The sequence below is a fragment of the Cryptotermes secundus genome, unplaced genomic scaffold (genome assembly GCF_002891405.2).
Source record: "Cryptotermes secundus unplaced genomic scaffold, Csec_1.0 scaffold5, whole genome shotgun sequence".
NCBI lineage: Eukaryota > Metazoa > Arthropoda > Insecta > Blattodea > Kalotermitidae > Cryptotermes > Cryptotermes secundus.
In genome coordinates this window covers 4,177,849-4,195,380 of record NW_019724742.1, presented here as the reverse complement: position 1 = coordinate 4,195,380, position 17,532 = coordinate 4,177,849, and the positions used below count along the sequence as shown (strand labels likewise).

Below are 17,532 nucleotides of genomic sequence, written 5' to 3'. Positions count from 1 at the left end.
ATGCTGCAGCATTAGTCATTTCTACTTTTAAAAGAATGCCAAGACATATTTATCACTTAAAGCACTCCATATGATAGCATATATTTGTAAAAGTGTCTAAGGAAATTCATGGGTTATTTAACCCTTCTGCCCATACACCAACGTAGAAGAATGCCCCTTGCTGGCTGCCAAGTGACTGGCTATTCAGTATCGTCACAGTTAATGGCCATGTCATGAGGCTATCTCTTCCAGTCTGAGTCACTTCTATGAAACAGGTGGCATACCTGAGGAGCAAATCTTTCAAACTCCAACATCCAGTTAGGGAGTGTGGAAAGAGGAGCAACAACAAGAAATGGTCCTGTTACATGCATTTCAATTAAGTGACAGAAAAGCGCAATAACTTGAAGTGTCTTTCCAAGTCCCATTTCATCTGCCAGGATCCCATTAACACCATTCTCGTACAGCAACTGAAACATCATGAATAAGCACAGCTTAATGTAACATGGCCAGATAGCACAAGTTTTACAGACTTGGTACTTTTGTTTCATTCTAACAGTAAAATGCCCAAGTGACTGACTTCTTTTGGAGGTTATGAAGAATACAGTAAATCCTCACTAATCCAGATTAAAAGGTTGGGGAGGACATCCAGATTAATTAAGCAAAAGATAGCCTTAAAAGACATGCACAAAAAACTTAGAAAACATATAAATGGAATAGAGTCTTGTAGTTCATTCAGTTCATAATCTGATTCTTCTTCCATAGCAGAATTCTTATTAACATCTGCAGCAATTTCTTCCTCTGCCACAAATTGAAAACAAGGATCTCCTTCATGAAGCTCAAGGCAGTCTTGGATATTTTCTTGTGTGGTTTCAGTCTCTCCAGCTGCCCTCAACACAGTCTGAAAGCACTCTTGCTCCTAAATCCCATGTCTTTTAATCTGTGTATTCAACTGTGAACAGACTTTTACATTTTTCATATGCTGATCTGGTTTTATCCAACATCCGGATTAGCAAAGGATTAATGTGCTGCGTAGTCTGGATACAGTCTGATATTTCAGAAGAATATACAGAATCAATCTTCAGGGTCAAAGAGTAGGCCAAGAAAGAAACCATCAGAAGCTGGTGGAAAGGTGGGCAGAGAAAAAAATGATCAGCTGGAAATAAAACTGAAAGTAATAGAAGCCAAGCAAATCATACCCATAATCCAAGAAAACAAAAACAATAAAAAAGAAAAGTAGTTTTTGGAATGCTGCCTGCCTGCCTGCCTGTTCACATGTATGTACATATGTGTCCTTCGCTAGGGCCTAGATGTTTGGTCCAATTTTATTCATTTCTGGTATTTAAGAGTTTGTCTATCACAGATCGGTACCTGCGGAACATGAACAGTCTAGCTCCAAAAATTAAGGCCCTCCAAATAAGCCCCTGTTCCAAACATGACTTTCTCAAAAACAGCTGCAAATTCTTATTAAATTTCAGTAATTTATGGAGACTCATCCAGACTGAAACCAGACAGAATTGGTATGCAAAGCATAAATGACCTAGTAAGTTTAATCCAAAACCAACCCTAACCTACCAAATATCAATATATTTTGTTTCCACAGTAACATAATCAAAGTCTACTGTATATGAGAAGGCATGTGCAACATATTTGCACTTACTTTTTATATGATGATTTTGTCATGCATTTTAATGTCAAAAACATAAATAAATATTAACTTTCTCTGATTTTATATCTCAACCAACATTCACACTAGCATCTAACAAAATTTCTGGTGTTTTATTAACATCTGTGGGAACATCCCACATTATCACGCATTTCTGCAATGCTCACTTTTCACCATCACGCGCGCTAACCAATCAGATTGCTTCAAACATTCGCATTTATACTGCGCTTGCTGCTAGCCCGCATCTACAACATTACGCGTGCTAGCCAATCAATTCTTCCTCCTCAATTTCAAGTTTCGCTCCGCCCACCGAGCAGTGTATAAAAATAAGTGGCTCCAATGCCGAGTCATTCAGTTTGACTCCAGTCTACGATCAAGCCACACTCAAGCAACATCAGCCAGCAGGCTTTGTCGCCAGCGCTCGGTCTACGGAGGCATCGGCGCTTCACTGTACCAGGCATGACTGCCACGGCTGTCTGCCGGTCGCACCCGACTCACTGGGCGACTAGGCCGCATGGACTCGCCGGTAGTCATACCCGACACACTGGGCGACTGGCGTAGCTACCGCCTCTCCGCTCCAGCGACCGCGCTCAACGACTAGCCTTTCACCAGCATCCGCCGCGCTGCGATCAAGCAACCTCCAACTCACGCTGCCGCACGGCAACCAAGCAACCTCCAGCCACGGCTGCACTGCGGCCAGGCCACTCACCGCAACCTCTCCTTACCGGCGCGCGCCGTGCTACCTCTCCGATCAAGCATCTCAGCAACCACGGTCCTTTTCAGGACCAACAAACTGTTCCGAAGAAGTGGGTTGTCATCGGAGTAATGACAAAACTACATTAAGAACCCACACATCATTTTTATTTTCACCCAACAAGAAAACATTCTCAACATAAACCACAAGCTGAGAAGTCATGATGTCAAGGTAAGTTCTGTGTAGTTAAACACAGGCAACAGGAAAACCATATCACTTCCTGGCCATCTCTGCCAATTTTCTCATACAGTATGTGCCAAAATATACAGCATTGAAATGAAAAGACAAACAATATTACCTTGTTGTCATCTGTGAAGTTTATTTCTCCTGAAAGAAATTAACATACACACTATTAGTGTGTTGATTTACCATGGTATGCATAACATAAGTTTTCCAAGTGTGCACCACCTCACTGTAGACAGTGTTCATATCGTTCATGCAGCTTCTCAATCATATCCTGGAACAAAGGTTGCTGCAGACTCCTGCAAAACGAGATGATTTGCTCGCGTAATGCAGGCACAGTTCTTGGCAGATCTTCCCAGTTGAACACACTCTCCTCTAACATTCCCCACAAGTAGGCATCAGGTGGTGTAAGATCAGGGGTACAGTTCTTGGCGGATCTTCACAGTTGAACACACTCTCCTCTAACATTCCCCATAAGTAGGCATCAGGTGGTGTAACATCGGGGGAATGGAAGCGGTATGGGAAGTCAGTACCACATGAAATGATTCATGCTGGAAAGTTTTCCTGCAGCATGGCTAGAGATTCTCGAGCGGTAAGGCTGGTTGCCCCGTCCTACACGTGTACTGTGTAGCGGTTTCTGGACGATAACATCTGGCAGCTCAAAACCAAGGAAGCGAGTTCTGGCGACTGATGTAGCCATCCAAGTGAATGTGACTTTCGTCGGAGAACCACACATTCCTCAAGAAATCTGGATCCTCGTACACCATGGCCAAAAATGCTACACAATACACCATCCTGGCTTGCATATCTGACCCTGTCAAGCACTGTCCAACCTGTATCTGGTATAGAATTCCACCTATGTCCTTAAAGAATCGGCGAACAGATGTATCACTGACATTCAGTTTCAAGGCCGTTCATCATAGACTTCGTTGGGGAGAATGCAGCACCTGCCGAAGAACACGTGCGTGATTCTCTTTTGTCAAAACAGTTACTGGTCGACCAGACCTCCCTTTTCGTTGACACAGTACACTACCAGAATGGCGATTTCGTAACAATAGACAGCATAACTGTGTTACTTGGTGCCGTCTTATTAAATCTCTTTTAGAATTGTTCTGTCACCTTTCTCAAACTCGGTCCCCTTTCAGGACCACTTCCATATGAGCAGAAATAAGATTCAACTATGAACACTTTTTCCTCTGTCGAGAGACCAATTTCCAACAACTGCACAACACAACTTCCTTTTCACTACTGGGAACACGTGTGGCTGGAGATATACCCCATTGACAAATGCACATGCATGTTTGAGATGCGCGAGTTTCAGTACTGCATTTTTGGCATAAACTGTATATATCTATCATCAATTACATTATTTAAAATGTGGCTAGAACCATGTCATAATTATCTTGCCACACTGTGGTTGAGGTACTGTCATGTTGATGACTAAACTTTTTTAATTTCAAAACCTGTGGCTCCCTGAATTCTCTAGGTAAGTTTCCTTCCTGTTCAGGCAAGTTTCAGCAGTCTTTAATAGACATGAATGAATGAATGAATGAATGTACAAGGGGTGGGCCTTCTTGGCCCTTGCACCGCGACCACAGTGACCTATTGTGCCTTAACTTTAGTAGACATACTGAAATTGTCAAAATGATGTGAAAGCATGTTTCAGTTATAAAATATACTTGTTCTGAAGAGATTTTTACCTTTTCTTCCTTCTAGTACATAACCATTTCCACTAAAACACACCCCAGGGCCTTGAATCCCAACATGAATGGCTTACAGTGCTATCAGCTGAAGGAAAGCACTTAAATCTGAACATTCTTGAGGCTGCTGAATGTGGGAAAATTGAGAATATAGAGCTCTAAATTATATTAACACTTCTTCAAATTTTCATTCCAATGAAATGCATCTGACTTCTCTATTTTTGCAACTGTTTACACAATGCGTGTGATACTACAGGCTAGTGGGTAATATAATGGTCAACTGGAAAAGGGCATAAGTCGTCTTTCCAGCATACTCATTCAGAATAGTTCAATCTGTGTATAATTAATATTACAACCATCTGGAACATGGGGGCATGTGGTAGCGTAGTTGGTTGAGGCACTATGCTACAAGCCAGAAGGTTGCAGGTTCAATTCCTGATGTGGCATTTTATTTTTCAATTGGCTTAATCCTTCCAACCTCACTATGACCCTGGGGTTGACTAAGCCTCTAACAGAAATGAGTATCAGGACTCTTCCTGGGGGTAAAGAATGCTCAGTGTGTAAAGCTGAGAACCTTACAGCCATCTGTAAGCCAAATGTCTAGAAAATGTGGGACCCTCAATGTCTCACAACCCCATGGGTCTCCACAGCCTGTTACAGGGTTAGCTTTACCTTTTTACCATCTGCAACATGATCCTGTGCAGTCTGATATAGAGATACCAATGTTTCAGAAGCAGTGGCTCTCTCCATCTTCAGAGCATAAGCTTCTTCTGCATGAAAACTGAAGATGTATGTACAGAAATTATAGTACCTCTCTACCACAATACACAGTATCATCTCTCAGAACACTGTAATCCCAGTGCATGACATGACGCCCTAATGGCAGTGATTATGAAGGTTATATAAAGGCAAATTTAAGTGCTTACTCAATCAATTCCGAAATACACTCATACAATACAAGGAGAAAGGATAACATATATACAGTAATATGTAATACAAGTTTATGCAAAAACAACTTTAGTAATATAGGATGTCAGATGTTTAATCAGTTACCACAATATATTAAAGAGATACCAGTACTACATAAATTCAAAAAGACTCTGAAAACATTCTTGCTGGATCATTGTTTTTACAGGGTAGAAAACTTTTTCGTGGTTGGGGATAAATCAAATCATAATTACTAGTTATCATATACTTAATGAATAAATGACTTATCTTTACAGTAAAATATATGTGGGAATACCTTCTGCTCTGTTTTGTTTTTTACTCTTGCAGAGAACAGGATAGCAGGAGGTGTTGGCTGGAACTACTCGGATAACGACAGATGACCATACTCTCCAACATCAATTTATAGGCTGCGCCAGAGCTTAAGTGATTAGTCACTGGCTTCCCACCACTGTGATTTGAACAAGTGGGATTTGTGATAACAAACTGGCCCTGGGGCAGGTTTCCTCTGAGTACTTCGGTTTCCCCTGCCAAATAGGTTAAATAGGCTAAATAGCCGAAACATGTTGTTAATCTATTCTCAAATTTGATGTGTTGTGACTGATAAATATAGTGCTCATCATTTAATTATTATATTAGTATAAAATTATATTGTTCTTCTTATTATTCTATTATTGTATCATTGTATTGTCTTATTGTATCGTTGTATTGGATTATAGAGTGTTTTGACTTGTCCTATGTCATGTATAATGATCCATGGATGTGAAGTGAATAAATAAATAAATACTGGGACATGACTCAATGCAGTCTTGTAAAAAATTACTAATGTTCCAGAGACCTGCTATGAGATGAAGAGATCAGGTTACTCCCAAAACACTAGTAATTTTCCACTGGATGACGTGACATCACACCCCAGAAGAGAGCAATATCCTGTCTTGATAGTCATTGCCATCAGAATCTCAGACCTCATATACTGGTCTGCGTGTAGATCATGTCATACTTTCAAATAGAAAATCTCCAGTAAAAAGTATGACTTATATGCACACAGTACCTTGAGCCAGTCTAGTCCATCAAGCTGATATGGTCTTAAGGCTCCTCCCTCAAACAGGAGAGGCTGGCGTTCAGACACCACAAATCCATACGCTGTTTCTCTGGTCCCTGCAACCTGTTCTTGTTGCTTGCGGTTCTCCTTCTCTGGTGGCAACAATTTTGCTGCAGCATCCAATCTTGCCTTCTTACCAATCCCACTGATGGTCTGTCAAATAATTGAATACAGGCATAAGTGTCCTCTGAGCTGATTCCACCCCCACCAGAACTTTCTATAATCTTTCATGCATGGGTGATGAGAGAAAAAGAGGCTTGATTTAAGGTTATCACTGTGGTGTTTATGAATATTACTTTCTTCTGGAATGCAACATTGTGAAGTCTGGTAATATATTTGATTTGTTTCATTCTGGTCCGTCATACTAACAATTATAAATACAAACCACCCCGTCCAATGTGACATATAAGTTTTCACTGCGTTAAAACTTATCTCCCTTATATGTTTCGGTCCTTACGGGCCATCTTCAGAGGTAACATCATTACAAACTGGAAACTACCATCACAATAGGTGTTTTGATTTAAAATACATACACTTATATCCTATAATGCACAGTACGCATAAAGTCGAACGTTTCACAATCACAGCAGCTTACAACACCAGGGGGGGAAGATAAATAAATAAAGGAAGGAAAAGATATTGCTAATGAAGGTAAATTTCAACATTTTGAGAAGCAAACAGCATGCTTTTCATATTTCCCATTCATATTATGTCATTCCCTTATATTATCAAGGAACAGTGGATTTTAAGTCTCCAGGTACTGGCAGCCAGACTTTCATTTCGTGGTTGCAACTTATTTTCCAGGTAAGGGAAATTTACCCCTGTGCTTACCTAACTAAGCACTATGCCATGAAGACATGTGGGGGAGTGGATGTATCGGTCCAGATTTTCTTAACCTCAGCACTAGTTTGAGCTGAGTGGTCAGCCTCATCCCTGGCCACTTTACTTCAGGGATGGGATTTTAAATCTTCTGGTACTAAGGAGGTGGTGGCCATATTATTTCAACAGTAGCATTTGTGAGAATATTTAGTTTTACTGAATGAGAAAGAATAAGAAATAATCCACAAGTGAGATCTCCTGCAGAGTCTGTATGAAACATTTCACCTTCTTCTTCACCATTACCATCCTTTCTTGCACTGGAAAAGAGGAAGTGTGGGAAGAACTCTAAGATGATGGATTATATTCTGTAATACCTGTAGCATGTCTCAGCAGGCCTAGTAATGGAAAGGACATTGATGATACGTGTATTTTACATACACCTGGTCCTTGACATACAAACATTAAAGCTGTTCAGTTTTATTCTTACTCGTTTTGTTTACTCTTAATTATGTGTCTGTAGATGTGCAATGTGCCCTTTAATATTCATTTATAAGGCAACTACACACAATATTATAGGTTAAATGGGCTTTGTTCATAAGCTCAGGTTCTCAACTACTGCTGGTTATATTGCGGCATGTAGAGCTGCTGCTATGTAATGACCACGAGATGGACAAATACACCAGACCCATTTCTGGGCAACGGCTCAGTAAATGCGTTCCCACTGTTAGGCAGCAGATTCTTAACAATGCAACAGTTGGATGGTAACAATGGAAATGGGGTGTTTCTGCATGGTCCATGCTGAGATATTATAAAGCATGGGACAAAGTCAGTTAAGTTGTGGGATATCTGCCGGACAGTAATGAAGCAAGCACAAAAGCTGAAGAACTTCCATTTTTAAGATACATTACCAGGAAGTGACTAACGAAAGCAAACTGAGAACATTAACGCATGCTCTAGTGATTACTAAATTGTGTGGATTAGTGATAGTGTTATAATTACTTGTAGTTACGAGTCATGTGTATAAGGGGTCAGTAAATCTATTCACGAATCCAACCCTGTCTATAGTCACAGACGATATAATTTCTTATGGGGAGAAAGTATATTTTGGTTTAAGAACAACTTGCCTTAAGAATGTAGCCTGAGAACATAATCCATTAATAGTGTGACGTGGATGGTGTAACAGGAAGTAGGGGTCATGTGAACTCTGCGTTCTCGCGAGTGATGTCACATACCCCCACTCCTTCCATCATTACGCAACACTCGGTAAACACCCCTCCCCACTAGGCTGTGACGTCACGCAACAGGCGAGTCCATGCAGCAACTATTGCTAGGCAATGCGTAGGTAGAAACACCTGACAACAATACCTGATATCTGTTGCCGAGCAGCGGTGTGTTCTCTATGTTGTCCGTGCTGAGCCTAAATAAGGAGCAGCGAACACTATTCAGTAGTAGTGAGTACTGAGTGACTGGAGAGAGAGTTACTAGTATTCAGTGTCCAGTATGAATTGAAGTCCAGTCGCCGAGTTGAGTTGTATCAAGTGCATGACAGGGACTCCAGCAGGAGAAGTAATTGTGATACTGCAGATGGCAGTAGTTGTGAAACTGCGAATTGTGTAATTGTAAGAGCAAATATGGAATAAATTCACTATATCCAAGACAGCGTGAAGTTATTTGTCACGTTACATACTCAACACATGACAATATGTTAAGAATCAGGCACATGTGCATATGCATATATACCACAGCTCCCACCTCTGCCACCGCCACAACAATGATGATAACAGCAACAATCACATTCAAAGTACCCTTCATATGTCGAGGTTTTTCCTGACATTGTTTTCATGGCACAGTAAACCCGTTATAGTGGATCCCGATATAACAGACAAAATCTGGCTGTGTACATTTGTGAATTTTTAGAGATGCTGGTAGGCACTACAAATGTTCTGTAGTTAGAAAACTATTTAAAATAAAAAAGAATCCCAATATAAATATCTTTATGTAATCACACTGTATATCTTATGTTTATTGTATTGTAACGTGTTTCATTACTGAATACGCCGTAGAGATCGTTAATTGGTTTACTTAACAACCTACAAATCTTGGCTACAATTAATTTGTCACAGTAGGAACCAGTGACACGTCGCCGTGTTTGCGTATAGCCTAGCAACGCTGTTTACTCGCGCCGCGTTACGTCACCACGCGTTGCGTGTTACGTCACCATGGGGAGAGTGGTGGGGTGATGACTCGCCCATTACCATAGTAATGAGAGAGCTACGTTGCCGCCATGTACTGCTGGGGAGGTAGGAGTCCTCCGCTGCGCAACATGTCACAGTATGTATTGGCTATGTATCCTACGGTGTACTTCTGTGAATACCCCTTCGCTCGGTTATAGCAGACATTAGTGATAATGGACACCCTGTCTGTTATAACAAGGGGTTTACTGTAGTTATATCATACCTCAGAGTCTATTATGTCTGCAATGTTGTATGTGTCGAGTTTCCGCTTAGTTCTTGCAACATTCTGTGAACCTTTTGCCCTGGTGGCATCTTTTCTGACTGAAGACCCACCACCTGAAGTCTGTGATGAACTGTTTTCATTGCGTTCATGCAGATGGTGTGTATTAGTGTTGCTACCATTTATTCCAACATTTACTTCTTCACTCGATGATTCCACTTCAGGACGCCAGATACTACAAAGGCAAATATTAAACTACAGTTTAACTTCCATCATACAATATAACTGGAATATGCAAAAACAAAAGTTTGCAAGGGGCACTCCACAATTTGAAAATGTTATGAATTTCTCAGTTAATCATTTCTATGCATGAACCTTCTTCTGTTGTGTATTTCCATAATACATAATTTTTACTACTGGTAAGCTATGAACAGCTAGATGTATCAGAGTTACTGCTGGGTCTCTAGAAAGAGGTAACCTCTATCACTGGACAACCAGTGAGGTTCACTGATTGAGGTTAGCTTTTTCTAATGATCTAACAGAGTAGGTGTTTCCCACCCCCTCCCTTCAGGAAGGAAACAGATCTGGCTTCTGAAACATTGTGTTCTTTGGCATTCTTTGGGGTGCTGGACAATGGACCAAGTAGAAAAACGCAGTAGTCCTGAGAGTTACATATTTGTCTTTGTCTGAACCCTTTCAAATCTATTAGCTAGACACATCTGTTAGGAAGTGGTGGGACTGCTTCTTTCTGAGATTTACACCAAACAAATCAAGTTTATGATGTATTTTTCATGCATAGCATTCAAAGGGCTAAAAATAAAAGTGCTACTTTTTTAATGTTAACCTCTGTATTTGGGGGATGATCTGACTACATTTCATGGTGTCTTTTTATTCTAACATTAAACTGTGGCCAATGCACATGCAGTCACTATGCTCATGCTTGATATGTAAGGATACTCATATAACCAGGGCTCCTCAACCTTCTCCTATCAGTTAATAAACAAATAATTCCATTTAAGGGCAACAGTATACCATGTCTCACAATGTATAGTATAAATAATACTCTAATCTAGGAACATACAGGTATTTACTGCTTAGCACATCTCAACATCACATATACTGAACCACGTAACACACTGAATGTTCATACATAGCTCTTCGGCACACAGTGTACTGTCATTAAATTGGCTAAACATTTCAACCTTTCTGTCATCACCAGGCCATATATACATATTTCAACCGAACTGCCGTCATTCTCACTCACTCACACACACACTTACTGAAGTTTATAAGGAAATTTAAAATTTTAAATTTTTAAAAATATGAATACAAAATTAGAAACTATATTTAGTTATATATGGTCACTGGAACTGCGCCTGTGTTCATACATTTGGTATATCTAATGTTAGAGTCAAATTTTTCAGCATATCCAGTTCATATGGCTAGTGTCACATTTCTTCTCTAATATTATGTCTTTTATTACTACAAACATGAGCTGCATACACACAGCCTCTAATTGTACCACTGTTATTATATCTTGGATAATTCTCCTGTTCAATCACCAGGAGTGATGTCTAGAACTCACTGTACGCAGACAAATATGGCACCGAAGTTACTGTTAACAGTCACTACTGCAACGCTTTTACTTATTTACTTATAGTTCCTCAAAATTAAGATAAGCATTACTTATAAATAGCAAATGAAATTGCCCTTACGATTTCTTTGTCAATTGTGATTTATGTGAATCCAACTTCTTTACCATAAACTCTGTGTAGAACTGACTTCGGGTTAACAAATGCGTCAGTCGCTTATATCGCTGTTCTTTCAGTTCATTTTCTTCCTTCTATTGAAAAGAAAACAATACAAACTGAATTTTCCAGCACTGAAAACCACATAAAGTGTACCAATATCCTCACTGCAAATACAAGTCTATGAAACGGAGTATGGACAGAAGAGTATAGCAGTCTTGTTGCCAGGGGCATCTCAAAATTTTACTTGGCAACTATTTTCTCATTCTGTGTTTGCAGGTTGGATTTTGGAGTGTGAACAATCTCATTTGATCACATGTCACAGAGGAAATGGCAAACCACGTCCAAAGAATGTAACATAATTAGTTAATTCATAACAGTAATTCTGTCTTTAAAGACTGATTCTTTCCCATTACCTTCCGCCTCATCTCTAGGCTTTTAAGAGTACTATGCAACACATCTATTCATAACCAGAATTGTGGAGCCAGAAGAGATGGTTGCTGCTAGAGAACTGGACCGTAAATATGTTTTCATAGTAATAAATATACACTCAACAATAGGAAGAGGTGTTTTCTGTGTGGTCTGTGACAAGTCTCTGGTACTATTACTCCCAACTGTGGAGCCAGAAGAGATGGCCACTGCTAGGGAACTGTACAATAAACACGTTCCCGTGGTAACAGATACACACACAACAAGAGGAAGAGATGTTTTCTGTGTGGTCTGCACCAAGTCTATATTACTATTAATCAATGTATGTTAATGAGTTCTGGTGGTGTGTGGTAGCTTTTATTTAGGTCTCACACCAGCCAACATTACCCTTATGGCTGCTGAAATACTCATCAACTCTACTTACTAACAACATGGCTGCTCCTATTGATTAGTATCCCACTTCTCTGCTCAGCCTATCATGGCTTTAACTCCAGCATAGAGATCAATGTGAGAACTATGTAACAGTTTCCAAACCCCTCCCAAATATATCAACCCTAAAGACACCAACTGCAAGGTCTGCCAAAACAGATTTGACTTAGTTCAGAAAACCGATTTTCAAAATGCTGAAGTTAATAAAAGAATTAGGATGACATACAAAGTCAAAATGAGTAACCTTAAAGATTATTAGTACCTTGTATAAAAATGTGAATGTGCTTGTCACAGAATATGTTACACTGAATGACAAGCTCATCATACATGTGATTATCATTCTGCAGCAATCATACAAAAAACACTTAAAATTCATCCCACAACTTCCTTAATCTAAAATTAAAACTTTTTCCAACTGAAAACAGACACTAGCTATTGGACGAGGCTGTCACTTGAACACATTACATGAACAACGTACGTCGGCAAGGGGGAATAAGATTTGAAATATTGTTCACACAACCATAAAAGTTAATGGCAGTGTTATTACAAAAGACTCAAAGACTGTAGTACGAGTCAAATTTATGGTTCCATGGAAGCTTACGAATGACTTAACGTGTTGTCACAGTTCCCACATATTGCGGTTAAAACTTACTTCCATTTCCTTCCTACGTCTTTCTTCTTCTTCAGCTGTCATTTTCTCAAGCTTTTCTTCCACTTCCTCCATCTCTCGAGTTATTATGGAATGTGGGAGGTTTCCATTATAATCCTTCAGTTTTATAATCGCATCACCTTAAAGACACACAAATATAAAATATACTTACGTTGAAGGTTCTGAAAAAGCCAAAATTAAGTTCAACGTCTGGAAACTCAACACTAATCATATTCACAATAGTAGCTGTTCAATGGATAATTTTTCTGCTTTTACTTATCTGAATCATTACCTTCATCCATACTGCATACCACTGACATGTTTTAAAGGTTTATCACTTAACGTCAAGCTTTCATAATATCTTCACCTATAACTCCGAGCGAGACAATAGAGTTGTCACATTTCGCGCCAATATTACAGCCAACTTTTCAGTAATAATATGTTTAAAAAATCAACTACAGAGTGCACGATAGCTTAATTCAAACGTGATAATTCGTAACTCTAAAACATATTTCATATAATGGAGCAATAATATATATGTTTATTTCCTTAATTAATTTTACTAAATGCTGATTACAATTATACATGCGATTCAATTCTAATCTCAGACATTGGTATACCTGATATTGCGACAAGCTGTTGGAGATTCAAGAGCGTCAAGAGGCATGGACTGCGACAGGAAGTATCAGTTTAATGTGCGAAATTAATGCGTCAATCTGTATTTAATTGAAAGCAGTATATTAACTTCCAGTTAATGCTGATGATATTAATTTGTTGCGCGAAAATATAAATAAAAGAAAAGTGCAAAACTCTTATTTAAGGCTATAAAATTGGAGGTTCGCATTGTGGTGGTTATGAAGAGTATTATCTACATCACTGGTTCTCAAACTTTTTACGCTTTTTACCTCTGAGCCCCCCCCCCGACAAGAGAAAATGCTCTCAGTACCACAGCCTGTTTTTTTTTTATAAAAATGGAAGTCATGGTATGTTTGACGTTTTATTCGTTTATTTTGTTTTTTTCTACATACTATATAGCAGTTTTTTACTCAAAATTAAAGTATCACAATATTAGGCCTACAATAAAAATTAGTTTTAACACTTCCAATTAACCAAAATATGTATTGAAATGAAACGATATTTAACTAACAACTATTTAATTTTTTCTGCAAAGAGAATCAAACATTTAAATGTCAAACTTCAGTGTGATGGATGGGCCTGCTTTTGAGAACAAAGTTGATCAAAACTTAGTGTAATATCAGAAATGGCCACTCTAACTTCTTTAGCAATATTTAGCCTTGAACGATACTTTGACTTTATAGCTACCAAAGCAGAAAAGCCTGTCTCGCATAAGTAAGTTGTTGCGAAAGGAATCAGTATCTTCAATGCTTTTTGGCTCAAAGTTGGGAATTCATTGCCAATATGTATCCAGAACTCCAACAAAGACAATTTCTTAAATTTACTTTTTAATGAAGTATCACTAGTGAGATCGATGAGTTGTTCTTGCTCATTTACCTTCAGAGATCATGGCCCAGGAGCATTTTCGAATGGATTTTAAATCCAATTAAATTTATCAAAATCATTGCAAAAGTATTTTTCGAAATGAACTTTCAACATTATGAGATGATCAAGTAGGCAGCTTTTTATGTCCATTGGAAGCACTGGATTATGAGTGTCTTGTACCATTGACACTAGAATAGGGGACATGTCTAGCGTGTCACTTTCCATACTGTTTCTCCAGAGCTCTAATTTTCTCATGAATGCCTTCACTTTGTTATTCCAAGAAAGTACAGTTGCCTCATTCCCTTGAAGTGAAGTGTTGAGGATATTTAGTTTCTCAAATATATCTGTGAAGTAAGCCATTTTCAATAAAAAAATCCTTGTTGTTGAAACTGTCTGCCAGTGAGTGATTTTCCCCATTTAAAAAAACAGAACACCTCATGCCTCAGCTGAAACATTCTCTTTAATACCTAGCCTCTTGAAAGCCATCGAGCATCACTAAAAACAACAGCAGTGTGTTCGGCACCCATTTTCTCACACAGCACTTTAAAAAGTGTAGACTTCAGAGAATTTCAGAGGATACGGCTGCTGCTGAACTATCAGCGCTGTCTCTGGCATACGCGTTTTATAATTGCCGGTAAAGAGAATAATTATTAGTTATTTTGAAATTCATGATAATTAAAGCCTGTACTCATCAAAAGTTTTTCTATATGTATTTTTATTTTTTGTTACTTTTCCAATCGATTAAGGGCAGTTTTAATTTTTATCTGTAGGAAAGTATGCTGTGCCCCCCTTTGAAGCTCTTGCCCCCCCCCCTGGGGGTCGCGCCCCACTGTTTGAGAACCACTGATCTACATGGATATAATGCCATGTAGTCCGTTAAAAGGAAACAGCCCACTTGCTTTAAAACTGGTATCTTGCTCGTCTTATTTGATCTGGAACATAGTGGCTATATCTGCCTCCCAAACATCAGTTGACTTCCAAAGGACTATACGGCGTATCCAGAAGACAGAACCCCTTAATTAAGGTGTTCCTTCAGTAAACAGGAAGAAAAGTAAACATGACTATTGGGTCATCAAATTGTTGAACAAAATCATAACAAACACCTTCAAACATACATGTAAGAAAGTTCAAATATGCCCAGTAGAGTACAGAGGAAAGAAATTAGATGTACATTAATGAGGAAATGAGAACATTCTTTTACCCTGAAGACGGAGGCAACATGGCCCTCTGGAACTTTGTACATGCTGTCATATCAAAGGCAGCCATAATCTTAGAATTAATAACAGTTAAACTTTGGGGATACTTCTTACCATCCAGTTCAGACGTTGTTTCCCAGACTACAAATGTAAAAATTAAAGATGGAATTTGGATTTATTGGAACCTAACACAATTCATGACTATGCTTTCCAACTCACAATCAAACAGAGTATTGTACTTTTTCATGGTCTTCACTGCGCTGCTTAGTAACATCCACCGACAGTGGATGGTCCTCAGCTCCTGGGATCATGTCCTTGCAGGCTGATGACCATCTCACACCAACCTCCTACTCTTCTGTCATCTAAAGATGCCATAGAGCACCCCGCATCATAATGGGGGGGGGGGAAAACTCAGAATGAAAATGGACCTCTTTACAACTGTGAAAACAGTCTTGCAGCTCATTTGCTCCTTCACCAAGTTCCTATGAGTTGTGGCAGATGAATAGTCAGCATTTCTGCTTCCTAGCCTGGAGGTACTTGGTTCAAATCTCGATCCATATATCAGCTATCTTGACTGCATATTTATTGTGGTTTTCCTCAGTATCTATATATGAAAGCCAGGTTAGTACCTCAAATTAAGCCACGACTACCTCTCTGTGCACCTTCTGCCATCCTTCCACCCCACATTGTCTGGCTGATCGGAAGCACTGCAAGTACACCAAGAATGAACGAGTAATGCCATAATTCTTTAAGAACCCAAGAATATATACTGTTCCATAGGACTGACATTCTTAGTACTGGAAACAACATCCCATTAATTTTATATCGCGTGACAAGGTGAAAATTTTTGTGAGCAGTGCTTATGCATCAACATTGCATGTATGAAGAAACAAGGCAGAAAAAAAATTTTGGGAATGCTGGCTATCAAGTTCAAAATCTGTTGTCTTCTTGTTAACGACAAACTTAAATACTAAAACACATACAGTTATAATTTGTTTCTAGTCTACATATGCAGGTGTGTATATACTGTCATGTCTTAGTGGCTAAGACATTGGTTTCATATTGGCAATTGGGTATATTGAACTCATATAATTACAAATAATTGTAACACTCTCAGTGATCTGTGTATTCAACAATTCATTATGGCTGATGCCAAGACTTCCCAGTTTGCTATGCCGTAACCAGTCATTGCTTGGTAACAGTCTTTGCTACATGTCTCACAGATGTTCTGCTTCAATGCTCACATCTTCACCGCATGGCAGTTGGCTTGCAACTCATTGCTCCAACTGTGTACTCTGCTACGACGAACTGACTCAGTCAGTTGATTAAGTTGCCGCTGTACCTTGCCAGCACTGTCTTTCCTGGCTTCAAATCTCCTTGAGATTCATGAGCAAGATTTTTGTTTCCTCCTGGACATGTATGTGTTCAGAAGTGGGGCCTTCTCTTTGACAAGGGGAAGGGTTGTTCTTTCTGTGTAGGCACTACAATTGCTGTGCCACTCAAGTTAAAGTCAAAGTTATGTTCCAAATGATGGTCAGTCAGCCAGTCTGGCTTGGTGTCAAGTCCACATCTGGGGTCCAAGACCAGATTTTTGTTACTGTTAAGACAGTTGTGGGATTGTTGATGTGGGGCACCCTCTCTGACAAGAGGACAGGTCGCTGTTTACAATTGCTACTGGCCCTCACCAGTGCATTCATTCTCAGGTCAGAGTCCTGTGCGACTCATGATCATTTTACTGTCTCAGATTCAAGACTCCCCCAACCTGGAGAGCCAGGACCCCATATGTATATCCCCCCGGGAACAGGGTAGTGAAGCTATACACCTAGGCACTGGATTCCCTTTTTGTCATCTCCTGTACCCATTCTTCCTGTCAGCATCACAAAATATTATGTGCCATGGCTAAACACTGAAGAGAGAATAACACCCACATTCAGATTAAATATTACTCATGTAATTAAAGGACTGTGAATAAGGATTCCAAT

General features: G+C 39.3%; 1 protein-coding gene across 1 annotated transcript in view; it reads right to left on the bottom strand.

The window, feature by feature from the left end:
• Positions 1-13,246, bottom strand: part of LOC111862639 (lymphocyte-specific helicase) — a 39,258-nt gene extending 26,012 nt beyond the window's left edge. Inside the window, exons 1-6 of the mRNA XM_023848156.2 lie at positions 13,147-13,246; positions 12,858-12,994; positions 11,315-11,442; positions 9,603-9,834; positions 6,276-6,479; positions 264-446 (exon numbers count right to left, since the gene is read on the bottom strand). Of these exons, the coding sequence (XP_023703924.1) occupies positions 264-446; positions 6,276-6,479; positions 9,603-9,834; positions 11,315-11,442; positions 12,858-12,994; positions 13,147-13,174 (912 nt within the window). The 5' untranslated portion in view covers positions 13,175-13,246. The remainder of the gene's footprint in view (positions 1-263; positions 447-6,275; positions 6,480-9,602; positions 9,835-11,314; positions 11,443-12,857; positions 12,995-13,146) is intronic.
• Positions 13,247-17,532: the final 4,286 nt, after the last annotated feature.